General features: G+C 35.4%; 1 protein-coding gene and 2 long non-coding RNA genes across 3 annotated transcripts in view; 2 read left to right on the top strand and 1 right to left on the bottom strand.

Moving 5' to 3' along the window:
• The window catches only part of LOC103513566 (regulating synaptic membrane exocytosis protein 1), a gene marked incomplete at its 5' end in the record, with an annotated part of 66,639 nt that extends 44,152 nt beyond the window's left edge, over positions 1-22,487 (top strand). The window contains 7 exon segments of the mRNA XM_026826729.1: positions 15,974-16,155; positions 16,594-16,757; positions 18,833-19,010; positions 20,911-20,975; positions 21,297-21,398; positions 21,728-21,954; positions 22,293-22,487. Of these exon segments, the coding sequence (XP_026682530.1) occupies positions 15,974-16,155; positions 16,594-16,757; positions 18,833-19,010; positions 20,911-20,975; positions 21,297-21,398; positions 21,728-21,954; positions 22,293-22,379 (1,005 nt within the window).
• Positions 9,091-9,651, bottom strand: LOC113469207. The gene is made up of 2 exons (XR_003392696.1): positions 9,531-9,651; positions 9,091-9,462 (listed from the first exon to the last, which is right to left on the bottom strand). It is a non-coding gene; the product is annotated as an uncharacterized LOC113469207 (long non-coding RNA).
• On the top strand, positions 9,368-9,673 carry LOC113469206. The gene is made up of 2 exons (XR_003392695.1): positions 9,368-9,458; positions 9,527-9,673. It is a non-coding gene; the product is annotated as an uncharacterized LOC113469206 (long non-coding RNA).
• Positions 22,488-23,749: the final 1,262 nt, after the last annotated feature.

The following is a 23,749-nucleotide window of genomic DNA, read 5'->3' as shown; positions in this document are numbered from 1 at the left end:
CCCTGTACACAGAGTGGTTCAGGAGGGTAGATATTGCTACCTTCATCCGGAGTTACTTTGAACCTGAAGGTTAACTTTGCACTCAGCCTCCTGTGTGGCTAAGAATTGAGGAGCTTATTTGAATTGCGACCAGGGATGACCCCGATTTGTAACATTAATCAGGTCGATTAGAAATTTAGGCTAAACCTGAAGAAGAAGAACCAAACAGTTCATTGTGAAAGCCTATAAATAATAATCATTGGTCATTAGAAGCCTATAGTTTGTGAAAGCAGGAGGAAAATAAGAAGGCGACGAAGAAGAGGAAGAAGGTAAGAAGAGAAGGAGAAGCAGGAGGAAAATAAGAAGGCGACGAAGAAGAGGAAGAAGGTAAGAAGAGAAGGAGATTTTTAAATTTTCCCCCCCCCCCCCCCCTATAGGTGAAAAAGATACTTTGTCTCTGTATATCTGTACTTCGTGATTTTTGCTCTCATAAAATTAAAAAATAAAGACATTGTCCTTATTTATTTTCTTTACTTTTTAACATTTATAAATAATTATTTTATAATTTTCCATTTTTTTCTACCTCCTCCTTACCTAGAGATCTATCTATATGTAAATACTCCTCTCTTCCTCTCTTATACTCCCAGGAATGAAATTTCTTCTCATTTTTTGTCTACAACACACCCCCCCACTTGTAAATATTTTCACTTCTATACAACTTGCATTCAATCTTGTCCATACTATTTCTTCTAGAGATGTTGATGCTAGTTATGTTCTGTTTAAAGGGCACTATACCCCCCCTATCCTCTGTACAATATGCTCAGCTTATGCTTAAACATGGCTAGACGCCAACATTGATGGAATCAAAGTCATTGTACATAAATCTAATAAATTATGCTAGTTAGGATTCTTTTTTATGAAAAATCTAATAATTCATCTCCAGAGGGTTAATTTTGCATGAGAAGTTTTTGAGAAAAAATTACGTAGGTACGTCAATGGGAATTAGTCGAAGAATGCTAAATTTTTGCTAGGTCCTAGGTACCATAAACTTCTCTGATTTCAAGGCCCATACCTAATAGGTAGTCTCTCTTTTTTTTCTTTTTTTTTTTAAAGTAGGAACAAAGTAAGAGAGAGAGAAGAATGTTGAACAAATGAGGAAGAGAGAGAAGGAACACGGTGATAATCTTCTTTTCTTATTAGTTTTTCTCTTTTCTCTCTCTCTCTCTTTCTCTCCCTCCATCCCTCCTTTAAAGTCTACTCATTTTTCCTCTTCTTTCTCCTCCTCTTTAACTCTTCCTTCTTTTTCTCCTCTTCCTCCTCTCTCTCTCTCTCTCTCTCTCTCTCTTTCTCTTTCTTTGTCTAAAACTTTACTTCCATTTAGAATGTTAGACAGAGTACGTGAGTGCAAGATCATTGGAAAATGTGTAATGTGCTATCTATACTGGGTGAATTGAAAATGAGATTTTATTTCATTTTTATCTTTGTTTTTATTTCAATTCATTTTAGTTAATTTAGGTAGGTACTTACTTACTTATTTATGCATTGAGCTATGAATGCGAAATAAGAAAGAAGATTGAATAAGTTGAAAGTGTAGGGCTTTTTTTTCTCAAGAGGTTTAATAGGGGGACAACGAAGAGAGAAGGAAGAGAGTTGTTCCGAGAACGAAGATTATCTTTTAACGAAAACTTTGACCCAGGCACGAATCGAACCCGCGATCTAGCGCTAAATTTGAGGAAAATGTGTAATGTGCTATCTATACTGGGTGAATTGAAAATGAGATTTTATTTCATTTTTATCTTTGTTTTTATTTCAATTCATTTTATTTAGGGCTTTTTTTTCTCAAGAGGTTTAATAGGGGGACAACGAAGAAAGAAGGAAGAGAGTTGTTCCGAGAACGAAGATTATCTTTTAACGAAAAACTTTGCCCCAGGCACGAATCGAACCCGCGATCTAGCGCTAAATTTGAGTTAACGAGGATGACTTTCAATTTCGTATTTCAATTTCGGAGTTTTAGCTCAAGGTCTAGGTTTTACCCAGTAGAAATATTTTACGGTGACAAATGGATGTAAAGTAATGGTGGATGCGAAATACCTACAAACATAGAACTAGTGTGTTACTAGGTGTAGGATTAGTCAAATGAGTTTCTAGCAAATGATGTGAATGTGTGTAATGATCAAGATTTGCAGCCAGCTTAGATTTTGATATTTGTAACTTTGAAAGCTCAGTTCTCGAAATAAAATATCGTCATGTCATTTTCAAATAAAACTCTCACTCGTTTTTCATGTGTAAAGATAGAATAACTTGGCGACGAGGATAATGGCAATGAACAATTTCCTTGGTAACATTGAACAGTTCAATGAAGAAGACATGGATTGGCCCTCCTATGTGGAGAGGTTGGAACCTCTTTTTTTTTTTTTTTTTTTTTTTTTTTTTTTTTCAATATGGCACATCTAGAGAATTTACAGTTAGAGCGCCACCAACTTTTACGCTTACAATAATCATGAAGGCTGTTATTTTTATTTTTTAAACATTCATCATGTAGACGTGATTTGTCACATTCATCATGTAGACGTGATTTGTCTACACCCTGTAAATATAAAATTTTATTTTCTAACTATATCTTTTTTTCTTTTCACCAAATGTATTGATGTTGTTTCACTCGTGCGAAAATCTAACAACACATTGTGTGTTTCCAATATATGAGGTACTATTGCAAAGAAAATGACGTGGTTCATTGTGAACATTACGTAGTGTAGATAACTAATAACCCTGTGGCCTGTGCTTTCTAGCTGCATGAACCTTCATAGTTTAAGTTTAGAGAGTATGTCACTAGATGTAGATAGTTAGAATAGATGGAGATATCTCGATAATTACATAATTAGGTATCTAGATTTTGAAGGACATTTTATCCGATCAAGAAACCCTGAGGAAAAAACCTAGGATGTCCGAAGTCTTACTATATTTATATTATCAGGAAGCAGGAAGCTTTGGCATTCCAACGACCTAAATCATGCAACACAAAACGTTTGGTTGAGATGGTTGCTGCGCTTGGCGGTATTTTGACCGCTTTTGACAGATTTCGACCGTTTTTTGGCGGTTTTCAGCTATAGCGACAAAACGGTTAGAGATATTGTAAAAGTTAGGGTAAAAGAACACTCAAATAAGCATCATTCAATAGGATAAGGAAAGTCGTGTGATGTTCACACCAGATTTTTTACTTTCTATTACTACAGTTTAGCGGAGCTATACTAGTAATGAAAGTATTGCAATCGGTCCAAATTTTCAAAATCGGGAAATGGTTGGAAATATCCGTTTTGGGATCCCCTGATGTCAAAAAAGTGATTTTTAGCCCATGGTCTGTACGTATGTATGTACGCACGTACGTACGTACGTACGTACGTACGTACGTTACGTACGTACGTACGTTACGTACGTACGTACGTTACGTACGTACGTACGTTACGTACGTACGTACGTTACGTACGTACGTACGTTACGTACGTACGTACGTTACGTACGTACGTACGTTACGTACGTACGTACGTTACGTACGTACGTACGTTACGTACGTACGTACGTTACGTACGTACGTACGTTACGTACGTACGTACGTTACGTACGTACGTACGTTACGTACGTACGTACGTTACGTACGTACGTACGTTACGTACAGACCATGGGCTAAAAATCACTTTTTTGACATCAGGGGATCCCAAAACGGATATTTCCAACCATTTCCCGATTTTGAAAATTTGGACCGATTGCAATACTTTCATTACTAGTATAGCTCCGCTATACTGTAGTAATAGAAAGTAAAAAAACTTACGAATAAAAAATTGGTAGGTATGTAGGATACCATCTTCTTCTTCTTCTTCTTCTTCTTCTTCTTCTTCTTATTCGCCTTTTCCCATGTTCAGATGGGGTCGGCGTTTGTCATCGGCCTCTCGATCAGCTTTAGAGTGATCGCTTTGAGGCCAACTGGTTTTGGCTAAACAAACTTTTCCGAGTGGGATGCCCTTCGCACTCAACCTTCGCTATTGAGCGTGAGGAGATTTGGACTAGTCTACTCCCTGTTTATAGTCCCCTAGCTAGACGCTGATCTACTCTCTGCTTATAGTCCCTCAGCCAGACGTTTCTAGGATACCATAGTAGGTGTAATTTTGGTAGGTACTCAAATTGGTATCTGACTTCATTGTACAAATCTGCAGCTGACAAAAGCCAAAATAGTTTTGTATTGCACATTGCATACCTTCGCTAAATAAAAGGCTTTCATATAATTGCCTAACACCATGGAGTACCTAAGCTTCATGCCATGAAGACCAATTTAATTTACTGATCACATCTGAAGAAATAGGGAGAGGGTAAAGGAGGTAGGTAGAAAGATTTGATGAATGCTGACAATAAAATTAAAAATACCTAGATGACAATAAAATTGATGCAACTATAGGGTACTTGGGTAGGTAGGGATATATATTACATATACGTAGATACATGTAATACGTTGTATGGATATACATATTATGTAGAAAAGACCGTGAATTCTAAAAGACTTAAGAGAACTAAGACGAAGAGGAGAAGGAGAATGATAAACGTAGTATGTGTAAATAAAGATATTAATGTTACAAAAGAGCTAAATAACGAGATGGAAAAGAAGAGTATGAGATGAGATAAGTAGGATGAGTACAATGGAAGAGACAGAAGAAGGAGGCGATGAAGAGGAAGGAGGGGAAAAAGAAGAGGACAAAGGCAAGAAGAAAAGGAGGCGACGAAGCATAAGGAGGGGAAGAGGAAGAAGACGAAGGAAAGAAAAGAAGGAGAAATAGGAGGAGACTAAGAAGGAGGAGGAGGAGGAGAAGGAGAAGGAAAAAGAAGAAGAAGGAAAATAAGAATGTGACGAAGAAGAGGAAGAAGGCAAGAAGAAAAGGAGAAAAAGGAGAGTAAAAAAGAAGATAGAGGAGAACAAGTTGGAAATGAAGAAATAATAGAAAGAGTGTTGAGAAGAAGAGAAGGGATAGGAAACAAGCGGATTAGAATAGAAAGTTTGAAACAAAAGAGATAGGTAGTAGAGGAACGTTTTAAAAGCTTATGAATACACAAGCTCATCAAGAGAACAAGTCAATATAGTGAATATAGGATACTAATACGTATAGACATAGTGATCATGTTACATGATAGGTATTATCAATAAAGTATGTTAGTAAATGGGGGGAAAATGTCGAAATATAGGTAAAATGTAAAAATGTAAAATCATAGGTAGGTATCTACTTAGATTAGAATAGAAAGTTTGAAACAAAAGAGATAGGTAGTAGAGGAACGTTTTAAAAGCTTATGAATACACAAGCTCATCAAGAGAACATGTCAATATAGTGAATATAGGATACTAATACGTACAGACATAGTGATCATGTTACATGATAGGTAGGTATTATCAATAAAGTATGTTAGTAAATGGGGGGAAAATGTCGAAATCCATAGGTAAAATGTAAAAATGTAAAATCATATCTACTTCGGATGCTTGGTTGCTCGGAGAGTAAATAATCTGAAACTGAAATAATACCTACAAAATGTCAGTTCTGTTATAGAACTACACGCATACATACAAAAATAGAAGGTTAAGGCCAAAGAATGAAGGAAAAAAGGTCTTTTTCAACCTACAAAGTTACCTATAGGATATACAATGTATAATACCAAGGAAGGCAAATATTGTGAGAAACAATTCTTAACGAGTTCCAAGGTGATGTGACCTTGGAAAGCAAAAACAAAGATGATGATGACCATAGCGGAAAAGCGCTTATAACTTCTAAAGAAATAGCGGAAGAACAAAAACATAGCAATTCCTTCCTATAGGTATAGATAACTGAACTAAGTACTGGTATGATATTTATTATATATATATAGGTTAGCATGGTAGAATGTGTTGCTTGAAGCAATGAGATAAATAGGTACAGCTGTGATCACAAAGACAAGCAATGTCAAAAGAGAACAAAGTAAGAGAGAGAGAAGAATGTTGAACAAATGAGGAAGAGAGAGAAGGAACACGGTGATAATCTTCTTTTCTTATTAGTTTTTAATTTTTTTTTTTTTTTTTTTTTTTTTTTTTTTTTTTTTTGGACAACATTTTGTCGATTTTTTTTTACTCAAATAATTCACTCTGTTCCTATCTAAATATGAAAATAACTTTTACTCTTCACTGGTTTATTTCATATTTAGATACCTACTTAAAATGAACCTTCACAAAGTTACCAAGTCTACCATCAACACTCTGTTCCTGCTGCTCAGTGATGTTCTGTGCAAGCTTCGTTTATGACATATTCTTTGTTTCTTTTTCAAACTTGCCAGTCCCGTTTTCAAACTCTTCCTCATTGTTCTTCTACTTCTCCTTCTCTTCCACTTCCTTCTTTTCTGTCTTCCTCTTCTTCTCCTTTTGCTCTTATCCTTAACTTTTCTTCTAGTGGCTATCCATTGACAAACGTTGGCAATCATCCGCTTCCTTCTCTTTTTCCTTTTTCTTTTCTGCCCTCTTCTCGTTCTCTTCTTTCTTCTTCTCCTCTTTCTTCTTCTAGTGCCTGTACGTTAACAAATCATTCATGCAATCATAACTTTCTTGAATTCTGCTTTGAAGAGTCCTTTTTTTTTTGGCTAATCAGGTTCTCAGACAAACAGATTTTTCAACCTTTGGAGGAATAGGATATTCCAAGTTTCTGCAGTAAAACGATAGGATATTCTGAAATTCCAAGGATTCTACCAATAATTCTTAGGTATTCTAGTCGCAGAGTTGCAGTCCACTGTGAAGTGAACAGATGACTTCTTGAATCGGAACGGTGGGTGTGAAGAGGTGTGGTGTAAAGGTGTGTTGGATTACATACATACATGTTTCGAAAATTTTGTGTATGTATTTTTTTAAACTTTTTTTTTTTACTTGGAAATTTGTTTTTGTGGATTTAAATGTAACGTGGTTGACTGAATTAATTTTATGAAAATTGTATAATAGGTACACATCTTACCCTACATAATACAACATTAACCCCATAATACGTGCCATTACAGAGGATCGTGAGTCGGAACCAGACCTGGGTGAGGGTTATAGTCTCCTTCATCCTGACCACGCCTATCTACCAGGATCCAGGCGCGGCTCCAGCCAATCAGAACAACTAGAAGTGGAAACCTATCAGCTGAACAAAGACTTTAGCCGATCCCTCCCTGGATCACGCCGGAGCTCGTTCCAATCTGGTCAGGAGAAAGGTGAGAGTTCCTTTAGTTTGGTTTATTTGGTAGGGGTTTTGTCCGCCACTGACAGACCGAGACAGTCAAAAAGTGTGTGGTGGAAAAAGCTCGAGACTTGGGTTTGTCAGATGGTTTGAGAGACTACAGCTTTTTCCAACACACACATTCCGGCTGTCTTACAGACCACGGTCTTTCGGACGGTTTTGAGCGTGAGTGTCTGGCCTTTAACGTCATTGTGTAACTGCTGAGGTCTTTATAGCTCGTTGGATGCATCAGTTCCTGGCGAATCACTTAAGTTAAGCAAGTTGTATACTTGGTTGGTATCTGGATGGGTGACCTTCCAAGACATCACGTTTTGCAATATTCCATCCAATCCTCCCTCCTTTCTCTCTCTGGATATCTACGAAGATAGATAGGTACCTGGTGAAATATCTATTCGAATGGTCTAACATGCCTTTCGTTCCCAAAGCAGCGGACCCGGACATACCCCCGGCTGCCTACAGCAAGTCCCGGCGAAGAAGTTCCTGTACCCCACGTCAAGATCCTGATGAGATACTCAGGAACTTAAAGGCCGTCAAGGGGGAACTACAGAAGGGGCGTAGTATGAGTATTTGTGCTGAATCTACAAAACGACTCTTGAGACGTAAGTAAGAAATATCTACATGATTCAAAAATAAGCAAATCATGAATCATCCGTGGTAACTGGTAAAGCTGAGAACCTTTTCACAATTATCGTGGATATCATAGCATTACTGCATCCTTTGCAAACAGTTCCTACTTTTCATTTTCACCAATATTTTTACATTGGTAATGCCGCCATTGGTCGCTACTCGATTTAAGTGGCTACTCAATTGTCCTCAGGAGGCAGAGTGCACCCCGAACTCCAAGTACAGAGCCGAGAAAACTTCGAAAACGCCGGAAATCGAGACTTGGGGACCCCCGCTGTGCAGGCCTAGTGTGATATATACTCACTTGGCCACGGAGGTTGTTAAGATGCATCATCTTGTTGAATTCCTTTTTCACTGATACTGAGCTTCCTTTATTTTAGGAGGAAGTACAAGGAAAGCTCGCAAGGAGTCATGCATAGAGTTATCGTCCAATGCTCCCCCCATTATAGCCGGTGCTTCCAAACATAGTCCTCTGGAGGAGGATGAAGATTTGTAAGTATTCTGCTTCCTTTTACTCAGAATAATGGGGACTATTGGGGAGTCATTGTCACATTAATGAGATCACAAACTCTACCACTGTGTGTGATTGCTATACGGATGGGTATATGGGTAACCCTCTGGCCAATCGCGTGCTGGCCCCAATCAGGCTGGGTGAGGTTCATGTGAGGAGGCGGATAGCTTGCCGCCGAATGAAGGGTAAATGCGACGGCCTGTAAAAGCTCCTGATCAATTTATTAGATATTAGGTCCTCTTTCCTTTTCTAGTATCTACATTCCCTTAAAAAAAAAAAAAAAAAAAAAAACTTCAAAATATACCTACCTAGGTGTCCTAGGATGGTGTTTTTATCTTTTTGGTGGTAATCTCTTCAACTTTTTTTTTCTTATCATTTGATAATAATTGTAGCTGTTTCCAAACTTTCCCTGCTACAAGGATCTCTATAATTTCTGATTACACCCATTATAACTTATATCTTCTGTACCAATTTCAAAATTTTTGTTTAAGAGTTAAAAAAATACTGTAAAATTAAAATTTATAATTTAATCAAAACAAATTACATAACATAAAGATATATATTTCAATGGAACTAAAGTTTGCTGGTCTATTCTTGCTTTCATTTTTCAGGAAAATATTTCAGGTGATCTCATATTCTAGAATCTAGAGGTAAAAAAAGAAAAAGACAAAATATGCGTGTTTTTAATTAATTTATTTAAAAAGATAATTTGTATTTCAATAAAAATAGAATGACACAAAAATAAAGTTATAAATACATGGATATTTTAAATATTTTTGTTTTCTGAATTAAAATTAATCTGGCCTCATTTCACAGTTACTCTCCGCGGCGATTAGATGATTAAATATCGGTCTAAACCTGTCAAAAGTCACTGTGAAATCAGACCATACCTAACTAGTATAACATTTCCTTATTGTGAAACATTTTATATGAATAGGTTCCTAACATCAAGCATGCATTAGTTACCAGACAAACCTGAACAACATGATCAAACAAAAAAAGTTGTAGAATCGAAACAATCTCCAATTCTTACATCATATACTCAAGTAGCAGGTAACCAATAGCCACTCATTTAGGTACCTAACATAAAACAGAAGGAGATTTAGGGTCGAATGCAAAGTCGTACCCATAGCCACTCATTTAGGTACCTAACATAAAACAGAAGGAGATTTAGGGTCGAATGCAAAGTCGTACCCTAATGATGAGGGATTCCTTTTAGTGCTTTCCTAAAAGTCATATGCATAGTGGATCCTAAACTTCTCCTAGTTACGCCAGCGCAATGTGTATTTCCAACTTTCTTTTACATTTTAATTTCAATACACTGACGTGCAGAAAATTTCGAACAGATTGACCTTGAAATGGCTGTAAAAGTATTCAATAAAAATGAAAACTGTCCTAATTTTTTTGCATTCCAGTGAAACCGTTTCCATTTTCCAAAGGAAACTTACAACTTCTCATTCCCTATCATTTCAGACACGTACGTGAAAACCTATCTGCGGGATCGAGACAATGACCGATGGATTCAGAAACGCAAGACTCGTGTCGTCCGCAACACGTCCCAACCCCAATACAAACAAACACTGAAATATAACGGTAATGACGTCACAGATCGGACGCTACTCGTGATGCTATGGGAGAGACAGAAGGGATTTGAGCATAATCAGGGCTTGGGGGGAGCTGAGATAGCACTCAATACAGTGGTGAATGCTAAAATCAACTCTACACTGAGTGTGGGATGGTACCCTCTGTTCCCCATACATACACTGGGCTCCGACTCTAATGATTCTCCTTAAGAAGAGAAGAGAAGAGGCTAGCCTTAGTTTTAAGCCGCCACCAGTTGGTGAAAACTGTTTTTCCCTTATAAAATTGTTTTCAATCCCAGGATCACAGGTTATGGCAGATATAATCTGGCAATTCTCTCTCCCATACCGTGTGATCGGTATTCACATAACCAATATAACCATACAACTATGGCGTCAAATATTTGCTATGTAACATATAAAATTGCCAGATTATATGTCGCTCTGCCATATCGTGTGCACCTATCTTTAGACAAACCTCTTTCATATTCGTCCAAAACTTCGCAATTCATTTCCCCCCATATAGGTACCTACTGATGCACTCGTTTTTTTTTTTTTTACTTACATTACTTCTCCAAAAAATCTTCCTCTTTATCACCATGCCTGGTTTCTTCCCTCAAATAGTTATGTACATATTATTATCTTCCCTCTTACGTCTTGTCTTCCCCAAAGTATTAAAAAAAAAATCTGCTTTGAATTGTCTCGCACATGAGTGTTTTAAAGTGTTTATACTACGCTACTTAAACACTACTACAAAGTATTTAAAGAATGTTTAAGTACAGTGTCTATTTAGAAAATGGCCTACACTAAGTTTTCTTCGTATTACCGACCTTGTTTGTCATACCTAGCTTTACTTTATTAGATTTAAGTATGTATATTTTATAATATGTATGTACAGATGTAAAATATTAGGTATAAAAAAGAAAGAACAGATAAATATTTTAAAAATTCAAATTAAACTCATAAAAAAAAAGTGATTCAACCATTTGCAAAAGGTCAAGCCAAAGTAGTGAACGACTTACTCCTAAAGGGGGGGGGGGAAACAGTAATTATCAAATCCCTAAGCAAGAATGAATAAATGAATACTAAATGAATAAATGAATACTCGAAAATTTCAATCGCCATTGGGATTCGAACCCGAATTTTCCCGACAGGGCACTTGTAGCGTCCATTTTAACTCGTAGACTGTTAAATGTGTTGGAGATACATACATGGTCACTATATCAATAATTTTATTACTATACAGCTATGCACCCAATATTAGGTATGGGTAGAAATAGGTAGAAATGATACATATGTACCTAGGAAAGTAATTTGGTAGATAGTAAGGTTCGGGTTCACCTTTTCTGAGCATTTTCATTAAAACCGCATAAATTATTAGTAGGGTAATTAACTAGCTATCAGCACTCATAATGTTTTATCTCATCTGTTCTAAATAAAATGGCCTACTCTAAATTTATTATTACATTTTTTCCATTATTATTCACCTATTATGTTAAATAAGTACATTAATATTATAATATTTAAGTAATTAGGTACTCATAAATTGTATATTAGCTCTATTCTCAAATGTAAAATGCATACATTTTAATCCCATCCCTTTCTTGTAACAGTGTACATTTTCCGTGTATTGTTTACAACATCTATTTTTTGTGGCAAAATAAAATATTCCATGTAGCAAATCATATTTTTCACATAATCGTTAGCATCGGAGTTCCCCTATTTTCATTTCAACATTAACTAACATTTCATTTCCTTTATAAAAATCTTTTAAATTCAAACACAACTGTAATATTTAAGACAATCTTTATACCTTTACAAATTTATTATTAAAATTATTTGTCCTTTGTATTTTACTTTACTTACTCCATATTGACTTATAAAGGGTAAGACTTTATTTGACACTTGTATAAATCTATCAACTAAATGTTTTCAATATTTAGAATATACCTAGGTGATAAAATAAATGTAGTAGAAAAATATTTTAAACAATAAGAAAATTATTGATAAAAATAATAATAGGTAATAATAATAAAAACATTATAAATGTATACCATTAGTTTTAATAAAAAGACGTTTATTGTATTAAAATAAATAATTTAAGGAAGATAAACGTCTTTTTATTAAAACTAATGGTATACATTTATAATGTTTTTATTATTATTACCTATTATTATTTTTATCAATAATTTTCTTATTGTTTAAAATATTTTTCTACTACATTTATTTTATCACCTAGGTATATTCTAAATATTGAAAACATTTAGTTGATAGATTTATACAAGTGTCAAATAAAGTCTTACCCTTTATAAGTCAATATGGAGTAAGTAAAGTAAAATACAAAGGACAAATAATTTTAATAATAAATTTGTAAAGGTATAAAGATTGTCTTAAATATTACAGTTGTGTTTTATTTACATTCCCTTAAAAAAAAAAAAAAAAAAAAAAACTTCAAAATATACCTACCTAGGTGTCCTAGGATGGTGTTTTTATCTTTTTGGTGGTAATCTCTTCAACTTTTTTTTTCTTATCATTTGATAATAATTGTAGCTGTTTCCAAACTTTCCCTGCTACAAGGATCTCTATAATTTCTGATTACACCCATTATAACTTATATCTTCTGTACCAATTTCAAAATTTTTGTTTAAGAGTTAAAAAAATACTGTAAAATTAAAATTTATAATTTAATCAAAACAAATTACATAACATAAAGATATATATTTCAATGGAACTAAAGTTTGCTGGTCTATTCTTGCTTTCATTTTTCAGGAAAATATTTCAGGTGATCTCATATTCTAGAATCTAGAGGTAAAAAAAGAAAAAGACAAAATATGCGTGTTTTTAATTAATTTATTTAAAAAGATAATTTGTATTTCAATAAAAATAGAATGACACAAAAATAAAGTTATAAATACATGGATATTTTAAATATTTTTGTTTTCTGAATTAAAATTAATCTGGCCTCATTTCACAGTTACTCTCCGCGGCGATTAGATGATTAAATATCGGTCTAAACCTGTCAAAAGTCACTGTGAAATCAGACCATACCTAACTAGTATAACATTTCCTTATTGTGAAACATTTTATATGAATAGGTTCCTAACATCAAGCATGCATTAGTTACCAGACAAACCTGAACAACATGATCAAACAAAAAAAGTTGTAGAATCGAAACAATCTCCAATTCTTACATCATATACTCAAGTAGCAGGTAACCAATAGCCACTCATTTAGGTACCTAACATAAAACAGAAGGAGATTTAGGGTCGAATGCAAAGTCGTACCCTAATGATGAGGGATTCCTTTAAGTGCTTTCCTAAAATTCATATGCATAGTGGATCCTAAACTTCTCCTAGTTACGCAAGCGCAATGTCTATTTCCGACTTTCTTTTACATTTTAATTTCAATACACTGACGTGCAGAAAATTTCGAACAGATTGACCTTGAAATGGCTGTAAGAGTATTCAATAAAAATGAAAACTGTCCTAATTTTTTTGCATTCAAGTGTATATCGTATCCATAGCAAACAAAAATCAATCGAAACTGGTCAATAGTAAATGAACGCGATTAGTATCCAAATAGAGAAGAAAATATAGAAATACTAGCCGAAGTCCTTAAAGGCATGGCCGTTCAATGTCACTCATCCATTTAGTGGTCTTGCTCGGCGTAGCTTAACAAAAACGAACCGGAAAATAGTCTATAACCTTCACGTGAGTGCAAGCAATAAGTTGACAAAGTTTCATAGCAATCGGATAAGCGGTTTGGCCAGGCATAAAGTTCGAACAAACAAACACACACACTCACAAACATCCATTTTTATATATTAGAAGATTTTTTTCATTTCTGAGCTGTCAATGTGAATCTGACCAAGTGAACAATGTAATTTAAAATTTTCTCGTTTTCTTAATTAATTGCTTAATTGTTAGTAACAGAAAAACCTTTTTTTGAACAAATTGATAGGTGAAAAATCGAAAGTGGCCTATGACAAACAGACACCATTGGTATTAAAGCAGAAGAAAATGAATAACATAGGAAAATGGATACCTTAAGGAATTAGGAAATCTTAAGGAAAAGGAAACCTTCATCATTTAGGAACGACTGTGCATTCGGCCCTTAGATTTTTAGAATAGAAATGCCAACTTGAATATCATTAATCCAACGGGTTAACTGTCTCATGTTGGTTCATTTGTGGACGCTTCTGATGCGTTTGTATAGACCCAAAGCATATTTCAACATGACACTGTGGACCTAGAAGTGTTGGTGGAGAAGATTACAATGTATTATTGAGGGTGGTTATATAAAACTGTGAGGTAATAATACAGGTAATATACAGGGTGTACCAGACTAATCAAGCCAATAAAAAACATACGGGCTGCTTGTTTCCACATGAATTAGAACGAACAACAGGGGTAAAATATAAATACAGGCAGAGATATACCTATAGTACCTACTGTAGGTATCACTAGAAACAATGTAAAAAACATTTAGGTAGCAGCTATAGATACATTAGGTACCTAGGTACAAATTTAGATAGATATAGGTATAAGTTACCTAGGTAGGTATTAGGTACCTATGAAGAATAAAATGTGAAATGAAGAGCTAACCAGCATTGGTTCATATTAAACAGCAATAACAGACCAGAGCTACATAAGTTGCAGAAGTAAGGTTGATGAAGACTTGAGATTCTTGAGAGAGAGAGAGAAGAGATGGAAAAGGGAGGAGGCATTGGACAGGAAGGTATGGAGGAAAAGGAGGAAGTAGGTAGTTACTAGAAGGTAACTACCTACTTCCTCTGGATGTCCCGGTATCCGGACATCAATCCCACACTCCCCATTGCAAAGGTTTTTGCAATGGGCGTCTTTTTGAAGATTTCTCCCCCCCCCCCAAAAAAAAAAAAAAAAAAAAAAAAAAAAAACTAGAAGGTAAAATGGCTTGCTTCAAGTACAAATTTTATTCCTCATTTTATTATCTGTGCTAAATTTTGTATCTTTATAAGGACTCGAACCACCAATTTTCAGATCCAGAGTTCACCGCAGGTATAGGTAATTAGGTATGAGGTTGGTTCGAAGTTTCAAGAGAAATTTCTAAAAGGCAGATAATGAAATTATAGGAACTCAACAAATCCACAATCAACCTCAGACATTTTTGTCTTCAACCTTCCGAATCCCTACAATGTGGATTTTGAAAACGTTGGAAAATGTTTTTTTATTTAATTCTTTTTATTCAGGAAATGAAAGCGTATTAATCTTCAAAATGTTACAAAAGATAAAAAAGGAAGAATACCTAATCGAGTATTTAATTCACATTGAAAGGAAATCATCTGCCTGAAAGAGGATGAAAAATATTTTCATTATTTTGCAATGAAATAGAAATAGAACTTCAGCTTCCTCAATAATTTTCATTTCAATATTGTGAAACATGTTTACATTACTCGAATAAAATACATTTGACCGGTATTATAGTGTTTTATGTTCCTAGCCATATGCACAACTTTGAAGGGGCTGTAAAAATATTGCAGCTGTATTTTACATCATTTTATGGCTTTGTTTAGTCAGGCAAGATAAAGTTCCCTGCTCGGGGCTTTAGGAATTGAATGTTTTCATAATTACTATGTTCAAAACCAACCTCGATGGTGTAGTGGTTAGCGACTTGGAATGATGGACTTCGGATGTAAAAATTGATGGTTTACGACTTTTCTGACAAACCTCGGACATATGATGTTACCGATCCTCCGCTCAACTTTCGAATTTTTTCATAGCAAACATTCATGACATGGATATTGTAAAACAAATCTCTGATACCTATACGATTTTTCTAACATACCTCTGACATACAATTTAAAAAAAAAAATCCGACATACAATTTTTCCAACAAACCTCTGACATACAATTTTTCCAACAAACCTCTGACATACAATTTTTCCAAAAAAACATCCGACATACAATTTTTCCAAAAAACCTCCGACATACAATTTCATGTTTCTAACAATCCTCTAACACACGGTTTCTCAGGAGCAGTTGGCTAAGGAGCGTCAAGTGTCAGGTCGTATACAACTTCAAGTCTACTACAACGATGAGAAGAATGAGATTGTGGTGTCTGTGTTGGCGGCTGATGATTTAGCGGCCCGGGATGAAACGTGCGGCTTTGGTACTTTGCCGCAAGCCTACGTTCAGCTGAGATTGTTACCTTTCACGTGAGTATCGGAAATTAGATACTTAGGAAAGCCACTCACTATCAGGTAGAACTGACAGGTCTACCTGATAGCCAGTGGCTGGTCTAAGGTTAGATTTCACTAATAGTTTTTCAGCCCCTAGAAGGCCTGTTAAGTTCCATTTCTCCTGAATAGCGTTAACAAGGCTGTTAAGCTAGCAGACTGTTAGGGTATTATACATATAAAAATAAGGTTGGTGAAACCCAGCCTAACTGTATTATAATTTAACTGGATGTGATAAATTTAAATTAAATGAAACAAGCAATAAACTTAGAATTAACCAGGCTTGTTTGCTTGGAGCCTACCGCATCTGCGTAAGCGCTAGATTGCGGGTTCGATTCCCGCACTGAGGCAATATGAAAATTGAAAAACATGTAGGTATGTACCTGACCTATTGTGAGAATATTTTCCGGATTTCAGAGGTGACATGAACTGTATCAAAACCGACATTGCTGAGCCTGCTACTAATCCCATCTGGAATACTACGGTAGAAGTTGCTAATGTATCTGGAGATCAACTCCTAGATAAAACTATAGAGGTTACACTGTGGGACTCCAAACCTGACAAGGAACAGGTCTTCCTGGGTAAGAACTCTGGAATATTCTTTTATTCCAATGCAAATGTTCTTTTCCAACTAACTTAGGTCAGCAACTGCAGACATTACTAAGAAAAAGGACCAACATGGGAACCCCAATTGATCGATAATGTCGATCAAATTTCAGCGCAATCGGAATAAACCGTTCAGGAGTTTGCGAAACAAGCAGACAACCTAAATGAAAAATAGTCGAATTACCTACAATTACTTCGTAAGATCCGAAGTTTATAGCGTGTCTGCCTTCTAAACTATAGGTCGCGGATTCGATTTCTGGCCTGGGCGAACATATTCCTTACCAGATAAATTTCGTTCTCGGTATTCGACTGCTTTCATCTATCTTATGCTTTTTCTGTCTTCGATTTCGGTGTGTTAATGCCTACATCCCTTTTGTTACAGAAATTTTTTTTTTTTTTTTTTTTTTTTTTTTTTATGTGATACGCGACGCAATGACCTACCGAGACGTGTCAAAAAGGTACCTTCCTTGTACCCACATGTTGGTCTTTATTTTTTTGAAAATGGGTTGTTTCAAATGCAGGATCTCTCATTAATAAGATCCTTAGTAGGTAGTAGAATCAGGTACCTATATACTATGTACCTAACCTACAGTGTACAACAGAGTTTAGGGCGGAGAACGATACGCAATAATACCTGTCTACATCTACATGCCTAGTCTAGAGATACCTGTCTACTTTCAAAAGAAAGAATGGAAAAAAAATCAGGAGAATATAAAAAAAAATGATAAAGTGGAGGAAAATGAACTTGATAAAAAAGAGAACGTTAATACATAAAACTCAGGAAACGAGGAAAAATGTATTCAGAAAATAGGAGCAAATAAGAAGTAGAAGAATAAAAACGTGGAAACGTGGAAAACAGCCCTTTCACTTCACATCATGGTTCGTGAGAACTTCAGGAAAGATGGCACTTAGATAATTCACCCCCAAAAACTGCATGTAGGTACCTAAAACCCTAAAAGGTTATGAAAAAAAAACTTACGAATAAAAAATTGGTAGGTACCTATGTAGGATACCATCTTCTTCTTCGCCTTTTCCCATGTTCAGATGGGGTCGGCGTTTGTCGTCGGCCTCTCGCAGCTTTAGAGAATCGCTTTGAGGCCAACTGGTTTTGGGCTAAACAAAATTTTCCGAGTGGGATGCCCTTCGCACTCAACCTTCGCTATTGATATAGTGTGAGGAAATTTGGACTAGTCTACTCCCTGTTTATAGTCCCCTAGCTAGACGCTGATCTACTCTCTGTTTATAGTCCCTCAGCCAGACGTATTTAGGATACCATAGTAGGTGTAATTTTGGTAGGTACTCAAATTGGTATCTAACTAAATCATTGTACAAATCTGCAGCTGACAAAAGCCAAAATAGTTTTGTATTGCATATTGCATACCTTGGCTAAATAAAAGGCTTTCATAAAATTGCCTAACACCATGGAGTACCTGAGCTCCATGCCATGAAGACCAATTTAATTTACTGATCACATCTGAAGAAATAGGGAGAGGGTAAAGGAGGTAGAAAGATTTGATGAATGCTGACAATAAAATTAAAAATAAATGACAATAGAATATTGATGCTACTAGAGTACTTAGGTAGGTATTAGGTATTTACAAGCGATGAAAGAAAGAAAACCGATAAAATATAGGAAAAACCTAATGTTTTCATTTCAATCTCCCAGGAGTGAAAGGGCATCAGAGTTCCGTTAGCATTTTAGCTGATATTCATTTTGCCAAGGTATGTCGTATACAGGGAAACTCGAAATCCAAACACAGGTAGGTAGGTCAACATTGGAGACCCTGTAAGGAAAGGAGAATCCTGGTAGACTTATTAAATTATAATTAGTTTGGGATAATTTTCCTCCAAAAAAAAGGCCTGATGAGACATGTTCTTAGCAGGTATGAAGTGTTTATCAATTTTTGCCTTCCAATAGTTCCAATCCTGGATAGCAATAGGTGCCTATGAATCGTTCGTGAGATCGAGAGTCATGGCGAAACTAAAAAAAAAAAACTTAAACTCACTTGGTTTTCGTTTTCATTAATTTCAATTCCTCTCCATATTTCAGGTGAGACCACCATAGATCTCCAGAAAGCTCTGATTGATGATAGACCAGTGTGGTATAGACTGGAGGATCCCAGACAGTTACGGGGTGGTGGCGCTAACAAATCACCTCGTGGCTCTATACAGGGTGACAACACGCGAACTCTGACACGAGGCAATCGCTCCTTGTCAGGTAATCATTAGTGTTTACGTTCAGTCTATGTATTATAGAAATGAAAACACAGGTGATTGAATTTTGATTTTTTTTTTTTTTTTTTCCTATTAACGTTTCACAATTCTAGCATTTTGAAATCCATCTTGAATTTTCTTGTTTGGAATTTGAAAGCACATTTTGAAGCTAGTCTTCATACAGTTGGGAATTTTGAGGATTTCTTTTGAATATTTATCCCTTCTTTAATTTTGAGGATTCCAGGAATTTTGAGGATTTCTTCTAGAATTTTGTAGATTACCTTCTAGAATTTTGGAGATTCATGCCTTCTTAAATTTTGTGGATTTCTTCAAGAATTTTGAGCTCAATAATTATCTTCTTGAATTTTAGGATAAGATTTCCAAAATTTCCATGCCTTTTGAAATTTTGAGGATTTTATATAGAATTTTGGAGATTCATGTCGTCTGGAATTTTGAGGATTTTTTCTAGAATTTTGAAGATTCATACCTTTTGGAATTTCGAGGATTTCTTCTAGAATTTCGGAAGTTCATACCTTCAGGAATTTGGTGGATGTCTTCTAGAATTTTGAAGGTTCATGCCATTAGGAATTTTGAGGATTTCTTCTAGAATTTTGGAGTTACATACCTTCAGGATTTTGAGGAAATCTTTTGAATTTAGAATCTTCATATACCTTCTAAAATTTTGAAGATTTCTTCTAGAATTTTGGAGTTACATACCTTCAGGATTTTGAGAAAATCTTTTGAATTTAGAATCTTCATATACCTTCTAAAATTTTGAGGATTTCTTCTAGAATTTTGGAGGTTCATGCCTTCAGGAATTTTGAGGATTTTTTCTATAATTTTGGTGATTCATACCTTTTCAAATTTTGAGGATTTCTTTTAGAATTTTGGAGATAGTGATTTGGGCCTTCTGGAGGAATTTTCAGGATTTCTTCTAGAATTTTGGAGGTTCATGCCTTCAGGAATTTTGAGGATTTCTTCCCGAATTTTGGAGTTACATACCTTTAGGAATTTTGAGGAATTTTTTTAAATTTAGAATCTTCATATACCTTCTAAAATTTTGAGGATTTCTTCTAAAATTTTGGAGGTTCATGCCTTCAGGAATTTTGAAGATTTCTTCTAAAATTTTTGAAGTTCATACCTTCGGGAATTTTTTCTAGAATTTCGGAGGTTCATACCTTCAGGAATTTTGAGGATTTCTTTTGAATTTAAAATCTTCACATACCTTCTAAAATTTTGAGGATTTCTTCTAGAATAATGGAGATTCATACCTTCCGGAATTTTGAGGATTTCTTCTGGAATTTTGTTGATTTATGCCGTCTGGAATTTTGAAGATTTCTTCTAGAATTTTGGAGGTTCATACCTTCCGGAATTTCGAGGATTTCTTCTAGAATATTGGAGATTCATACCTTTTGAAATTTTGAGGATTTCTTCTAGAATTTTGGAGGTTCATGCCTTCAGGAATTAACTTCAGGAATTTTATATAGAATTTTGGTGATTTAGCCGTCTGGAATTTTGAGGATTTCTTCTGGAATTTTGGTGATTTATGTCGTCTGGAATTTTGAGGATTTCTTCTAGAATTTCGGAGGTTCATACCTTCAGGAATTTTGAGGATTTCTCCTAGAATTTCGGAGATTGAGACCTTCTGAAAATTTGAGGATATTTTTGACTTTTCATACTGCTTTAGAATTTTGAGTCTTGATATCATTTGTGTGTGCGTGTGGTGTTGAAAATTTTGATTGTTTATTTGGATTTCGAATTTTCATTTAGATTTTGTAAAATTATCTTCTTCAATTTTGAGATTCTTCTGGAATTTTTACGTTTGAGGAATTTTGATGTTTCAGGGATTTAGAAAATATCTCTCGAATTTTTAATCTTTACTCTTTTTGGAATTTTGATCGTTTTCTGTTTCAGTGAGAAATCTTCAGTAAAGTTGGGACCAGGACAGATTCAGCCCCGTGGATATCGACTAGTTCCGGGTAAGTTGACATTATTGCGAAAGTTACCTAACGCTAATCAAACGATCTCGAAATCAAACGTAAAAGTCTTCCTGCATAACTTTGAATCAGCTACATACGTACGTACTCGGGCATACATCCAGGGTAGAAAGTAAAATTCAGTGAGGAAACTTATTGCATACTCCTCCATAAATCTTGAAAGATCAGTTTGATTTTGACAAAAATGTTCAACTTTTGAGCCGAATTCTCTTTACGGTTACGTAAAGAGAATTCGGCTCATTTGCCTAGTTTCCGAGTATGTTCTTACAGTTCACTAAATTCCATCTTGTTCTTTATTCCCAGGAGGCTACATAGAACTCAAAATAGGACTCATCTTGACCAAGGGACAACTAGAAGTTGAAGTAATCTCCGCCAGGGGCATTCCAGCCTGTGAACCACAACCAGGTAAGCGAACCATTTTCATCCAGTACTTTTGCCTGGTGAAGCGTAGTGTGCGGGTTCAATCCCAGCCAAGGTATGGAATTTGATCAGTGTGAACGTATTTCAGGCGGTCGATCGACCATAAGGGTAGGAGCAAACTTGAGGAGGCAGTAATCCCAGTAAACCACTTTTTCACGAAACTCTTTCCTTCCCGAAACAGACGATTTCCCCTCTTCTAAAGCTCATTTCCCCTCTTTTGACGTGGTAGCACCTGTACTATAAACCATTGAAGAGGGGAAACCGTTTCCATTTTCCAAAGGAAACTTACAACTTCTCATTCCCTATCATTTCAGACACGTACGTGAAAACCTATCTGCGGGATCGAGACAATGACCGATGGATTCAGAAACGCAAGACTCGTGTCGTCCGCAACACGTCCCAACCCCAATACAAACAAACACTGAAATATAACGGTAATGACGTCACAGATCGGACGCTACTCGTGATGCTATGGGAGAGACAGAAGGGATTTGAGCATAATCAGGGCTTGGGGGGAGCTGAGATAGCACTCAATACAGTGGTGAATGCTAAAATCAACTCTACACTAAAGTGCCATTTGTAAATTGTAAACTAATATGGTGAAATTAAACCCAAGTCTGGAGAAATATTGTAGGTGCCACCCTGTACATAGAATAGAACCTTAATACAAATAAACTAAAGAGGTAAAACATAAGATAATAATAGCCTAGAAGTCTTTTAAGAGGGATGAAGATTACTCTCTGTCTCTTCAGATCAAAAGAGTGATCCTCTTTCCCTTCGCCACATCTCACGTTGCTTAACACAAGTGCTCTGACGAGAACACGAGACGGTGTTGCCAATGTATATCAGACTTGAAAATCAATTGCTCAACATTCCGAGACAAACAATGACTCTACACTGAGTGTGGGATGGTACCCTCTGTTCCCCATACATACACTGGGCTCCGACTCTAATGATTCTCCTTAAGAAGAGAAGAGAAGAGGCTAGCCTTAGTTTTAAGCCGCCACCAGTTGGTGAAAACTGTTTTTCCCTTATAAAATTGTTTTCAATCCCAGGATCACAGGTTATGGCAGATATAATCTGGCAATTCTCTCTCCCATACCGTGCTCTGACGAGAACACGAGACGGTGTTGCCAATGTATATCAGACTTGAAAATCAATTGCTCAACATTCCGAGACAAACAATGGAGAGAGATTTCCAGTTTCCTTATTACGATAATTATGTCATACCTACCATAACGATAATTCTTCTAATGTTTCAAGACTTCCAAGCTTCTGAATAATAGCAGAGGCCAAAAGTGGAATATTATGACCATCTGTATGATTTTAGGTTATGGGGAACTGGTAATCAATCACCTTTTCTGTAACTGTGAGTACTCGGAAATTTATTAAAACAAGAATAACACCTTTGAGCACTCGAAGAAAAAAAAAACAGGATTTAATCCAACGAAAAAAAATAAAAATAAAGTAAATCAACAAACTTAAAATTAAATAAAAAATATATAATTAAATTACCAAGAAAATAAATATTTTAAATTATTTCTTTAAAAGGAAGGTACACGTTAAAGAGAATTCGGAATTTTTACGAAGTGAAAACATTGGAGTCGGGTAACACACTGATTATTTGCTATGCATGTCTCAGGATTAATATGTAGATCAGTTCTATAAGCTATAAGTCAATGCTTGATTGTGGAAATCGGCCTATGGGAGACTATGTACATCTATGGTTACAACACTTATTATTCTCAAAATAATGAAAAACTTGGAAATGAAAATCTAAACAAAGCTAAATTAAAAAAAAATTCTCAAAAAAAAAAAAAAATTGGAAAAAAAAAAATAAAAAAAAAAAAAAAAAAAAAAAAAAAAAAAAAAAAAAAAAACATTCATGGAAGACCTCCAGGAAATACATAATGTATGAAGGTATTGGGGGATATCTTCATTTTTGATGGGAAAAAGGATTTGTCTCTAAAAGGGACTCGCACTCGGACCTTATCCTACGAAACATGAATTGCACTCATAAAAATACTGATGAAGTTAAACAAGCTTTGTCAAGTTTTGGTGCTCGTAACGTGTGTCTTGGAAAAGGGCCATAATCCTTATTAAAAACACTCTGATGGGGAATAAACAAGAAAGCGACATTAAAAACGAATTGCTTGAATAAGAAATGGAAATTTTGGGGAAAATACAAATCATTCTGGAGATATTTTAAAGACAGGGCTTACTACTCTTACTAGAGAAAAAAAAGCTCGATGCCCAGAACCATCACTTGAGTTTACAGAAACATGGTTTGAGTTAAACTATTGTGTTCAGCAATTTGATTGGTTCATTTCAAACCT

Source organism: Diaphorina citri, unplaced genomic scaffold (assembly GCF_000475195.1).
Source record: "Diaphorina citri unplaced genomic scaffold, Diaci psyllid genome assembly version 1.1 scaffold988, whole genome shotgun sequence".
NCBI classification, from domain to species: domain Eukaryota; kingdom Metazoa; phylum Arthropoda; class Insecta; order Hemiptera; family Psyllidae; genus Diaphorina; species Diaphorina citri.
The sequence above is the reverse complement of the archived record's forward strand: the minus strand, read 5'-3'. Positions and strand labels throughout refer to the sequence as shown.